The 11,807-nt window shown below is 36.0% G+C and overlaps 1 protein-coding gene across 2 annotated transcripts; it reads right to left on the bottom strand.

Annotated features, from left to right (window-relative positions):
• Positions 1–6,254: 6,254 nt before the first annotated feature.
• LOC113341041 (DNA (cytosine-5)-methyltransferase-like) lies at positions 6,255–10,683 on the bottom strand. 2 transcript variants are annotated; one of them, XM_026586079.1, is made up of 10 exons: positions 10,542–10,683; positions 10,348–10,458; positions 9,992–10,085; positions 9,786–9,904; positions 9,540–9,662; positions 7,279–7,618; positions 7,099–7,147; positions 6,892–6,957; positions 6,733–6,797; positions 6,255–6,518 (listed from the first exon to the last, which is right to left on the bottom strand). In XM_026586079.1, the coding sequence occupies exons 1-9, from the start codon at positions 10,617–10,619 to the stop codon at positions 6,746–6,748; spliced, it is 1,032 nt and encodes a 343-aa protein (XP_026441864.1). In that variant the 5' UTR covers positions 10,620–10,683; the 3' UTR covers positions 6,255–6,518; positions 6,733–6,745. The 2 variants fall into 2 exon arrangements, with proteins under 2 accessions (XP_026441864.1, XP_026441863.1); XM_026586078.1 differs by having other exon boundaries at positions 7,099–7,193.
• Between the last annotated feature and the right edge of the window lie 1,124 nt (positions 10,684–11,807).

The raw sequence follows: 11,807 nt of genomic DNA on the forward strand, positions 1-11,807 counted from the left end.
GTTCGGACTTAACCAAACACAATAGGATTACTTATCAAGTAAATATGAATTAATGTTTGTGTAATTTAATTTAAATTATAATAACAACAATTATAATTTCGGAAAATAAAAGTAAATGACACAACAAGATTTTGTTAATGAGGAAACCGCAAATGCAAAAAAAAACCGGGACCTTGTCCAGAATTGAATACTCTCGGGATTAAGCCTCTATACAAAATCAAACCAACTTCGTATAGTTGAGACCAAGCAACTAAACCTATAATTCACCTAGTTCCGTCTGTATTCCCACGCCTCCGACATGTAATAAGTCACGTACTTGGAACAATTCCGTTGGTTCGTATTCCAGACAGTACAGGAACAACAAATCTGTTTGGTATCAACTCTTTTCAACCAAGTGATATGAGTTCGACAAAATGATCTTCTGTTCATCTCAATAAACTCCTTTGTCAGGTTCTTAGATCTATCTTATCATCAACTACCAAAGTAATTATTAAGATTTTGCAATCAATACTTTTAATCACAAGAATTGTATTGATGCCGATCTACACAACTAATCAATCTAATCTACCACAAGGATAAACCGATTATATTTGGGTCCTCTTTTACCGAAACAAGTATTGTGCACACCAAAGATTATGAACCAAAATCATAAATATTCAAAGTCTTCTTTGTCTTCAAATCTTCTTAGATCTTCAATAAACACCTGCACACAATCAACTTGAATCTCTTGTGATCAATCACGCACAGAATGGAGTCTGTTAACAATGGATTATCACAAGACGTCTTTAGATGTAGAAACAGTCTAAAGATCCATGTCGAAACTTCGATCTAGTTTGAGTGAATCTTATATCAGAAGAGAAGATTCTCAAGCATAAACAAACTAGGTGCAATCAAAGTTCAACCACCGTTAGTCAATCAAATCAATCGAAAACAAAAAATAAACCGAAATTATCTAGTTTCCTACCAACGGTTCTAATAGAGCTTCTCAATCCCAAATAAGTCATTAAACTGAGCGGATGTAAGAGATTTCTCCTAATTAGGTTACTCTCCTCTCCGAATAATGCGGCTTCACCAGTAACAACACAACTGAGGTAGTTTTGTTGTTTCTGGGGATTAGTTTGCTCGAAATGCAAACTATGATATTTATAAACCAAGGAAGTTTGGACACCAAGGAATTTCCAAAACCGAAAATATTCTCAACATATGCAATATATTCCAAATTCGGTTTCCATAATTCCTGGAAATGCTTTGTCCAAATAATGACCGAAAATCTCTTAGAAAATCTCCAACTAGTAAATGCACATTACTAATTTTAATTTTCTAAAAGTAAAATTAAAAACCTTAAATAAAAGATTCTCAATTTATTTTATTCGATCCGGGATTTTCTTCCTTTATCTATTAAGGAATAACTTTGAACAATTAAAGATAAGCGTTACTGCACATGTTCAAAGTATGTCGACATCCTTACTTTGTAATTTCTACTTACAATCTTGAAACCGATTTGCCACACTTCCAAACAAGTTTAGAATTGGTTCATCTGACTTTCAAGAACTATGTGATTGATCAAGAACACTCAATCACCAAACATGGGTTTCAAGGTTCTACTAAAACAAGTTTCGGTTCTACCTCCATGTGAGTACTTTGCATAGTCACGCTAGTTACCAAAATTCGGTTGACTAGGTACTAGGATCCGTTCCCCACATATATATGGTATCTAACTTGTACTTGTTGCACATGTCCATAGGATCGGTTCCCCTTTGCCTAAAAACTTGTTGCACATGTCCATAGGATCGGTTCCCCTTTCTGCTAAAAACTTGTTGCACCTCATACAAGGATTGATTCCCCTTTGTGATAGGTTGTACCTCTTACTAGGATCGGTTCCCCTTTACCCAAAGTCGGTCATACCAATAACACTAAATCGATCATACCATCTCAGGTGATTACTTAAGATCGGTTTCACTAATAAAAGTCATATCAATACAAAAGTACGTCCTTTGTGAATAGTTTTACCAAGAACATAAACAAGTCATGAGCTGTTATACTAATCACACATATTGGTAGTTCAAAAGATATGTAATGAATAACAATACCAATAATGCCCGGCGATTTCTCTTTGATTCACAAAACAAGTTCATGAATTTACTTTCTTAAAAAAAAATGTAAAACATTGTTTCCTATGATGAAATCTTCACCTTATACCCATACATAATCAGAATAGCATTCAAACGATTATGTCGATGTCTTATATACAAAGTTTAATGGTTAAGCAATAAACCTCGTATTGTATTCCTTAATACTATGTCTAACTAGAGTATAATCATTCATGCTTCACAGTTTTGTTTTCAATATGCACGACTTGAAAGATACGTTAGGGAATGAAACAGTTCAAGTAAAATATCAGTAACCTCAAGTGGAAGGATGATGTTATCGTTGTAGCTCCTTACTTCTTCACTTATTCAGGTCTTCGCAATACTTGTAATGTCTCATATCCTAATACTTTCAAGCTAACCTATACGAAGTTGACTCTAGTACATAATCAAGCGACTCTTTAAATGATTTTTGGCTCACTAAAATATGACAACCAAACTTGACATACCAACGCTTGGTGGGTTCAACTGAGCTATGCTCTAACAGTATCAGACAAGGAGACCCGTTATCTTCCTATATTTTTATCATATGTTCTGAAATCCTATATACAAATCTTGGAAACCTTCAAAACCAAAAGTTAGTTCGGGGACTTAACATTTAAAAAAAAAAACACCACCCATTATTCATTTAATGAATGCGGATGATTTACTGAGTAACCAACACCTTAAAACCCTAATCCACTCCTATAGCACATCTGCATGACAGATAATTAATAATTCCAAATCAGTAATCATCCATCAGCCAAATCTTGACCTGATCAAGGTAAACGAACTTCAGCAATTCTTCAATATGTCGGCTACATCAAAACCTCCAACCTACCTAGGAGTCCAGTTCAAACAATGAAGGGCATCCAATCAAACCTTCACTCCCCTCTTACAAAGATTAGTCCTAAAAGCTAAAGGATGGATGACAAAATGCCTAACTCCAGCCGGAAGACTCACTCTCATCAAAACCTCGCTAATTCCCACCTCAAATCACATTATGCAAACACAAAATTTACCCAGCAGTGTTCAAAAACAAATAGATCGTATCACCAGGAATTTTTTCTGGGGACATGACTCGGCAATTAAAAAACTTCACCCTATAGGATGGGATAGAGTAACAAAACCAATATCTGAAGGAGCATTATGAATAAGTAAGATCAGTGATCATAACAAGGCGCTTCTCATGAAGAGAATCTGGAATTACACGAACAACCTAACTTTATCTACGGAAGTCTCTTCAGTGCAAAGTATCTAGATCAACAACCAATTCTACGTGGAATTAATTTCATACCCTCCTCCTTCAGTCCTCAATGGAGACAATTGACATCAATTGTCCCTACCATGCAGCATTTGATATTTCATCGTATTGGAAATGAATTATCAACTCCAATAGAAGCCAATTGGATTCCACACTCAACAAATCTAGACCCGAAACAATGTTATCCAATCCAAATGGTAGCAGATCTCATCGACCCAATTTCCCATTCCTGGAATCAAGAAAAATTAAGCATCCTTTCCAGTCCTATAATCCAAAAAATCATGAACATCCACCTCCCCCAAAATAGCCCCCAAGATAAAATTATCTGGCCACACTCAAAATATGAAATTACACTACCTCAACGGGATATAAATGTCTAACCCATGGTCAACCAACTCACACCCCTCTACCACCTACCAAATTCCTATGGACTTTACCATGTCCACCGAAAATTCGGGTTTTCTTGTGGAAATCCATCAATGAAGGATTACCAATCTTCTCACTCTTACATCACATCCATTTGACCAACTCAGACATATGCCCCAGATGCAACGCTGATCCAGAATTGGTAAGTCGCCTTCTAATTCACTGTCCAACGACAACTACCTCCTGGAACACCTTACTCACTCAACTATCAAATTCACCAAACTCCAATCCTCCCCCCACTGTCACCTTAACGCCTCAGACAACCATTTTCCAAATCCTTCAACAACCCCCGTCAACATCTGTAATCTCTTCTTTATGTTTTCTATTCTGGACCTTATATGGCTAGCTAGGAATAATCTAATATACCAACAAAAGCAAACAACTTAGGAATAAATCCTAGCGTGGGCACAAAAACTGCAACAAGAATTCTACGGGGCACTAAACTCTTCACCACCAATCATACCAAGAGATGCACCGTTATTTAACCACCCAACGAGAGACAAAAGGATATCAACAATATCGGTTGGATGGTCCATTCTGAACATTAACTTGATTAAGATTAACACTGATGGAGCGTCTAGAAGTCACCCAGGATTTGCAGGGGCAGGGTTCATATATAGAGATTTTGATGCACGAACTTTAATGCCTCTAGCTCAACCACTAGGAATTACGACTGCCTTAACTTCAGAAACTTGGACTCTGCTATTGGTATCAAGAACAACAACAGATAGGCAATGGCCAAGAGTTCTCTTTGAAACTGATTCAGAGAACCTTATGTGTTTCATCACTTCCTCCCCCCCCCCCTGGCACATATCAAGGATGATTGAGGAAATAAAAAATATATTTCCAAAAATCCCGTAGGCTGCTATTCAGCACAACTACAGGGAAGGAAATCAAGCGGAAGACGGGTTAGCCAATCATGCGGCAGATGGAAGTCAAACAGGAAGTTTATCAACCAAAATATGGGACCAGGCAATCCCATCTTTTATTAATAAAATTTTATTTCATGATTCCGTGGGTACCACATATCCACGACAGAAAATAAAGTGATTTCTTTTTAATAAAGTGCATGCTTCAACAAATTAAAATAAAAAAACTGTCATTAACCGAAATTCATCAAGTATGAACAAATGTTTTTTTTTTTTGGATCAATGTATGAACAAATGTTCATTAAGCTTTGTCATTATATTCGAGAACTAATTACCAAGATAAACTTGGCTTGAAATTCTTGTATATGCATGATAGTCGAAAGATGAATATAACTTGTGAAATAGGTGGTTCAATCTTCACTTACCTTTTGTTGAAGAAGTTTTCCAAAACCTTTGGTTGATCTTCGCCTTCAACTGGTAAAACGCAATGATGACTGTCGTGATGTCCGTTTCTGAACTACACTTTTATCCTAATCCGAGACTTAACTAATTGTAGACTAGAAATCAAGATATAGTTTTGACAACTAAATTTGACAACAAGCTTGAGATATCAACACTTGTGATTTCGACTGAGCAATGCTCTAACAGTCTCCCCCTTTATCAATTTTACTAACAAAACTATCAATACATATGGATAAAAAATTAAAGCTTTGAAAACTCCTTGAATCCATCATGCTTAATTTGTTTGGTTTCTTCAACTCCTTGAATTCTTCGTTGCTTCAAGTTGTAATGATCCTGAACGTGTTCAACTCAGCATCGTTGTTGTTGAAGATCCGTAGCGATAACAACTTTTGAAAAAAAATATTCTCAATCGTCGTTATTCAGAAACATAGTATTATTATCTTTTCCAAAGTTCAATTGTATCCCAACTCTGAAGTAATACTACGGTGATATGTTTCTCCCCCTTAATCAATACTTACATTTTTTGCATAATAGGTGAAACTTATAGATTATTGATTCACCCCCCCCCCCCCTTACATAATGATCCGTAAACCATAGTATGTAGTGCAAAACTACTAAATAATTCTCCTCCTTTTTGTCAATAAAATTGGCAAAGGTACGAAAATCGTGGGATCGTAATGAATACAACCAAAAGATACTTCGGGATTCCAAGGTGTTTACATATCAACTTTATTTAAATGATATCACATAGTAAGAAATACTTAGCGCTCATCTAGGAGATTTAAGATACAAGCATCCCCTTAAAATTCCACATCCACACACCCCACAAAGATATAACAATTAAGCACAAGTTCATTTAAGAACTCTCCCCCATTTGATGTCATTCCCAAGAGAACAACATGAGTGACCTTGCTTTATGAAAAAGAAAGATTTTGTCTGACATTAACAAATCACATGGAGTTGTATCCTTAATATCGACTTAATTTAGTCTCAACGTCGGTTACAAACAAAGAGATAATTTTAATCGGTATGGCTCAACATTAGAAAATCTTTCGGAGTGTGTCAAACAGTAATAACACAAAAGTGTGATCACAAGTAGATCGATACTGCGAGAAAAAATCTCAAAGAATTTGTTATATTTTCAGTTTATAAAAAACATAATAGCATATATGAAATATCAGCCCGATTCACGATAGACTTTTGCAATACTTAAACCAATAATGATTACATACTGCAAGTTCATCTTCCAAAAACTCTAGAATTTAATAAATAAGCAGATCAACTGATAACAATCATGATGGTTTACTGAAAAGATAACGCAGTAATGGACCGACAACTGCTACACTTAGGCTGTTACCTAACAATGCATACCTGCAAAAAACGAAATTAAGCATTCACGCAATGAGACAATAAAGAGCGAAAGAAAATATAAGGAAAAGGTACATATACAACCATCAAGAAACAAGAGATGATTAGGGATTATATTTTGTGTTCTGCTTTTTATTAAGAGAAAGGAAATCTGTTTAGGTCCTGAAAGGTATCCTCCATCATCCAATATGACCTGAAATCTTCAAATGTAACATACCGTTGCTTAAGGCTTATGTGCTCAGGAAAGTGAAAATTTTCTGGGAAAGAATGTAGATTAGCAACCTGATATTATACAAATATAGTTAACATAAGGGATCAGTAGGTTGCCAACAAGAAAATGATAAAAGGAGGAAAAGATGGGTAAGAATGGTTTTACCTCCCTAGGTGTAAAATATCGCAACCCCTGCTCAGACAAAGGTGATAGTTTCCCCTTCTTCTCTGGCTGTTAATCAATTGAAAAGCAAGTATCATGAGAAAAGCGAAGAACAAATTTTGGTCATTTTTTCGATATAGTACCAAAAATAAATTGCTTTCCATAAGATGGAAATTTAAGGGGAAAAAATTACTAGAAAAAGAATCTTACTTGTATAGTTGCCAAGAGAGATCCAGTGCCCTTAACGTACCGGTAATAGCTTTTTGTGAAACAACAACATCGTTTTGAATCAGAATAAACAACATCTAAAATGGCCACTCAAGGATAAACTTGATGATACAATAAAAAAAAAAGAAATCAGAGATAGTAAGTAAAATTTGAAAAGGATACCCATCGCACTTCCTAATTTTTCAATCAAGCACAGCGGAACATTATATTGTCCTGCAATATAATGTTCTGTCGTACTTCCGAAACTTTCACAACCCCTGGCAGAAGCACTTGATTCCCGGCCCAACTGTGATTCCATACAATCTAATTGATTAATAGGAAAATTGAATTCCAGAAAATTCTCGATTGGTTTGCATAAATGTAGCCATTTTTCCCATCCTTCATGTGATTGATCATCCCCATTCGTCCATGTGCTATCATCTTTTTCGGACAAGGGACTAGGATTCCATAGTAGCTGGTTGTTGAAGTGTGGCTTCAGAAAATTTAAGGGTTCTCTTTTTGCCTGTAAATACAAACAGCTGAAAAGATAAAGTGTGGGATGTTGAGAATTCAGCTCCTTTAATGTCATTACTTCACATAAACATGATTATAACTTATCTTATGACCAGAATTAACCCAAGAATTATCATGTACTACACATAATACATATTAAATACAGTTGATGGATAGATCGATACAGTAAAGATACAGAAACCTAATCTGATTCTATTAGGCTTATTGTTGATTGTTGGAAATTAGCTCTTTTAATACAAGTATAGTACATAGTAAATACGGTTGATCAATATAAAGAGATAGAAACATAATCTGATTCAATTAGGCTTTTTACTTGGACTTCTGCTTCTATTTCATCCAGCTTAATTGGTGGGAGAAAAAAATTCATGCATCAGGCTATAAGAGGGTCCTTAACAAGCTTAATTTATGTCCTCCAACCTTGCCATCAGGAGTTGGAGGGACAGCTCATACTTGACAATTCATAGTCTGATTAAGTTACCCTAGACTTGATGTAGCATTAACCAAAAACACACTTAGATACATGAATAAGGATTAGCACTAATCTGGTTAAACTTAAACTAATAATGATTTGGTGCCAAACATAGAAAAGGCATCGTAATAACCATTAATTTAGAAGAATTACCCAGCATGCAATTTGTAAGAGAGAAATCACTACAAACAGCTTTTTCAGATATCAATTATTATTCAGACAATAAGTTATGCCTGAAAAGGAGATCGGCCCTCTACCTCTCTTGTCGTTTGTTTCTCTGTTTCTTTATCCGTAAAATTGAAAATAACAAGGAAGTGTAACCAAATGATTCACTAGGTCCGAGAACGGGTCAAAAGAAACCAGTCAGTGTAGGTGAGCTTCACTGTCTGATCCATAAAATCGAAATTAACGAGGAAGTGTAGCCAAATGATTCACTAGGTCCCAGAATAGGTCAAAAGAAACCACTCAGTGTAAGCGAGCTTCACTGTATGATTACCTATAGACAAACAAGCACCTCCTCAAACTATGTCACAAAGATTTACATATCTAAGCCACTGAACTCCTGCGCAGTGCATCAAGAAGAAAATAAAGAACTCCAGTTACAATTCAAGTGCACGACAGAAATCCCACTAACCACCTGTTCAGGATCCCCATTGAGACCATTCTTTCCTATTTATCTTTTTTTTGATAAGCACGCTGAGATAGTGAGACCATTTCCCCGTGTCATGATATCTAGTGGTATCGCATAACCAAATCATTCCTAAAGTTAGAGCTTTTACTCTATAATCATTTCTTGTTAGAGCTTTTACTCTATAATCATTTCTTTTGAATACACACACACACTCTATTTGCCGTGTGCAAGAAAATGAATAAGATTGTAAACAAAATTAATCCATTGAAGAGTGAAGACACCTCAACGATTATGCACTAAAAATCACAAATGCTTGTAAGAATTATCTAGTGATGTGTATCTCTGCAGGATATGTTTTATCCCTGAGACCTCTAACAAAAGCCTCTAGTTTTTTCCTTTTCCCCACTTTCCACAAGCCTCAGCTCCCGGGCCATAGTGTGAGGGGATAACATTTGGGTTATCCTAATAAAGGTTTGCCATCCTGGGTAAGTTTCTGTAAGGTATCCTAATTCGTCCTGTTAACTTCCTCAGATCACTATTACAGCATATCGACATAGCTGGACTGGTGCAATCAAGTTCCGTGCCAAAAGAATTTGTAACAAGATAAATGGCTATGAATGCTCTAAAACTGAGGCAGCATATGCTATAAATACTAGAAGAAAAACACTTACTCCAGCTGTGGGGTTTTATAACAAGCTAAATTTACTAATGCCATATTTCTAGAGCACTTACTTAATCTTCTGGAATGAAGAAAGTGGGAAGTATATGCAGAATACAAGAATATCGAAGAGAAAAAAATAGGAAAATTACCAGGCAAAAGTATCTTGGTCTAGAATAAGGCACACCGAACTGTAATGGACTCAAAATAAATTCCTGTGTGGTAAAAGAAGTCTTCTTCAACATCTCGATCATTTGCTTATGTGTATCAGATGTCTGGAAATAACAAATATGTATTCAGAATATGCACCAAAGAACGTACTTCATCTAAGTCAGAGTCTAGAAGTGGAAAAAAAAATGACAATAACAATCAATTTCTAAATTGTTAAAAAAGTGTACCTCAAACCCAACAACATTCTCCACGAATAGCATGAGTGGAGGGCTTGACAGTTTCGGGATAAGTTCAAGAATGTTAAGAAAAGAGAATGCTCGTGCATCACCAGAATCCTTCTGCAGTCCTATAAAAAAACACAAATTATTAAACAAACACAAGCAATTCCAACTCCAAAGCCCAAAAATCGAGTCAGATAACCCAAAAGCTATACCTTGCCGTGTATAAGGTTGACATGGAGGAGAAAGCAACCACGCATTTGCCTTATATTTGTCTAGTTCAGCAACAGTTAGGCTTTGAATATTTCCCTACACAAAACATTACAAGCACATAATTAAGAACAAAATACTTCCAAAAGATAACAAAATGGAAGAATTTATCATTAGTTACGCCCTCTTGTTGTGACTAAAATTCAGTCAAGTCACTCTCAAAATAATGACTCCTAGCAAGTAATTACAAGCTTAAGTGTCGGCGGCACAAACCGTGCAGCAATTACTACTAATCTAATTTCATTGTTTACATATGTATAAGCAGATTATAGCAGGAATAAAAATAGGAATGAGTACATACTTGATAAGGTCTATGACCAAAATTATGTTCATAAACATCATTTGCTTTGTCATTTATATCAAATGATTCCACCATTGTTGCTTCTACTCCAGCTTCCATAATCGAATATCTCTACAAGTAATTACCAAAACCCTAAATACAGAAACAAAGTGTGAAAAAAACAAAATTAGGGTTTATGTTAGAAAAATCTTTACCATCCCTCCAATACCACTGTAGAATTCCAGTACTCTCCATGGATCTTGGTCTTCGCCTTTACAAAGAGTCTCGCCCATTTGATGATTCCAGGAAACACACTGATTTTTTTTGTTTTTAGGGCGGGAAAGAATCTAAAATAACACCAAGTTGGTTGGAATGGTGGTGAATCTGGTGATTCATTCATTTTCATGTACTGCTTGGTGCTAAGAATTTTGGCCCGGAGAAAATGACACGGCCCGTCAATTAACCCCAAGTGCCATGAGTTTTGGATGAGTCTATATGCAGAGGGTTGTTTGGTTTTGTATAACGAATGTGGTAAGGTTATGTTGTGTCTCGATCATATGCGTCTAACGAGTCAGATATATGAGAGTGTATGAATCGAGTTAAATCTCGAAGTTGTGAAAAACAAAGATCTGACATCGATTTATTGCGGCAACATTGACGCTTTATTGTTACTGTACTTCCTTGTTGGTTGTTATGGGGTTATCAAATGTCATTTGGTGACAAATTACTTCCATTTTGGGGGGAAATCGATGTTGCTGTAAACCAAGGGTACTCACTTGCGTCAGCATTTTCTGGGAATTTTCCAAGTGCGACGATGGTGTTTTTTCAATTTGTTTTTGCAGTTATAACCCTGAATCTAGTTCCTCGAGCTTTACTTGGGAGAATGAATTACTATGCGTGGATGATGTTTGTTCCTCTCTGGCTTAGCGTATACCTTTGTAGCATTTAGTATCTGGTCACCCAATGGATTCTTCGCTAAACAAGGAATCATTGATTTTTCCGGTGGTTATGTCATTCATTTGTTATCTGGGATTGCAGGTTTTACTGCAGCTTCAACATCTTCCATATTGCAGTTGAAATTTCTAGGCTCTATTGTTTTTCATGACACTGTAAGTTTTACTGCAGCATGTTTATTGCATGAAAGCACATGGTAGTTTATTAAACATAATGCATGTTTGAGACTTGTGTGTTGCAATAGCCTGGGCCCCCTCCTTAATAACATGGATGGTAGTGAGATTTTGGGGTTTTTATTGTGCCACTTTGACGCTGAGTCTATTAGTGAGCTTCTCCTTGCACTTACAAAGAAGTCTTTCAAATGTTTCTATTCAAGTTTCCTTAGTCCTGTCACTTCCACTTCATATAGCGAGCATAAGCAGAAGTGGTAAACGATGATGATCAAGAAATTCATCTACGAGATATCAAGAAATGTTTTGTCCACTACTGCAAAAGTTTATCTGTTGAGAATGCAAACAAATTCTGGA

This window comes from Papaver somniferum, unplaced genomic scaffold (assembly GCF_003573695.1).
Source record: "Papaver somniferum cultivar HN1 unplaced genomic scaffold, ASM357369v1 unplaced-scaffold_24, whole genome shotgun sequence".
NCBI classification, from domain to species: domain Eukaryota; kingdom Viridiplantae; phylum Streptophyta; class Magnoliopsida; order Ranunculales; family Papaveraceae; genus Papaver; species Papaver somniferum.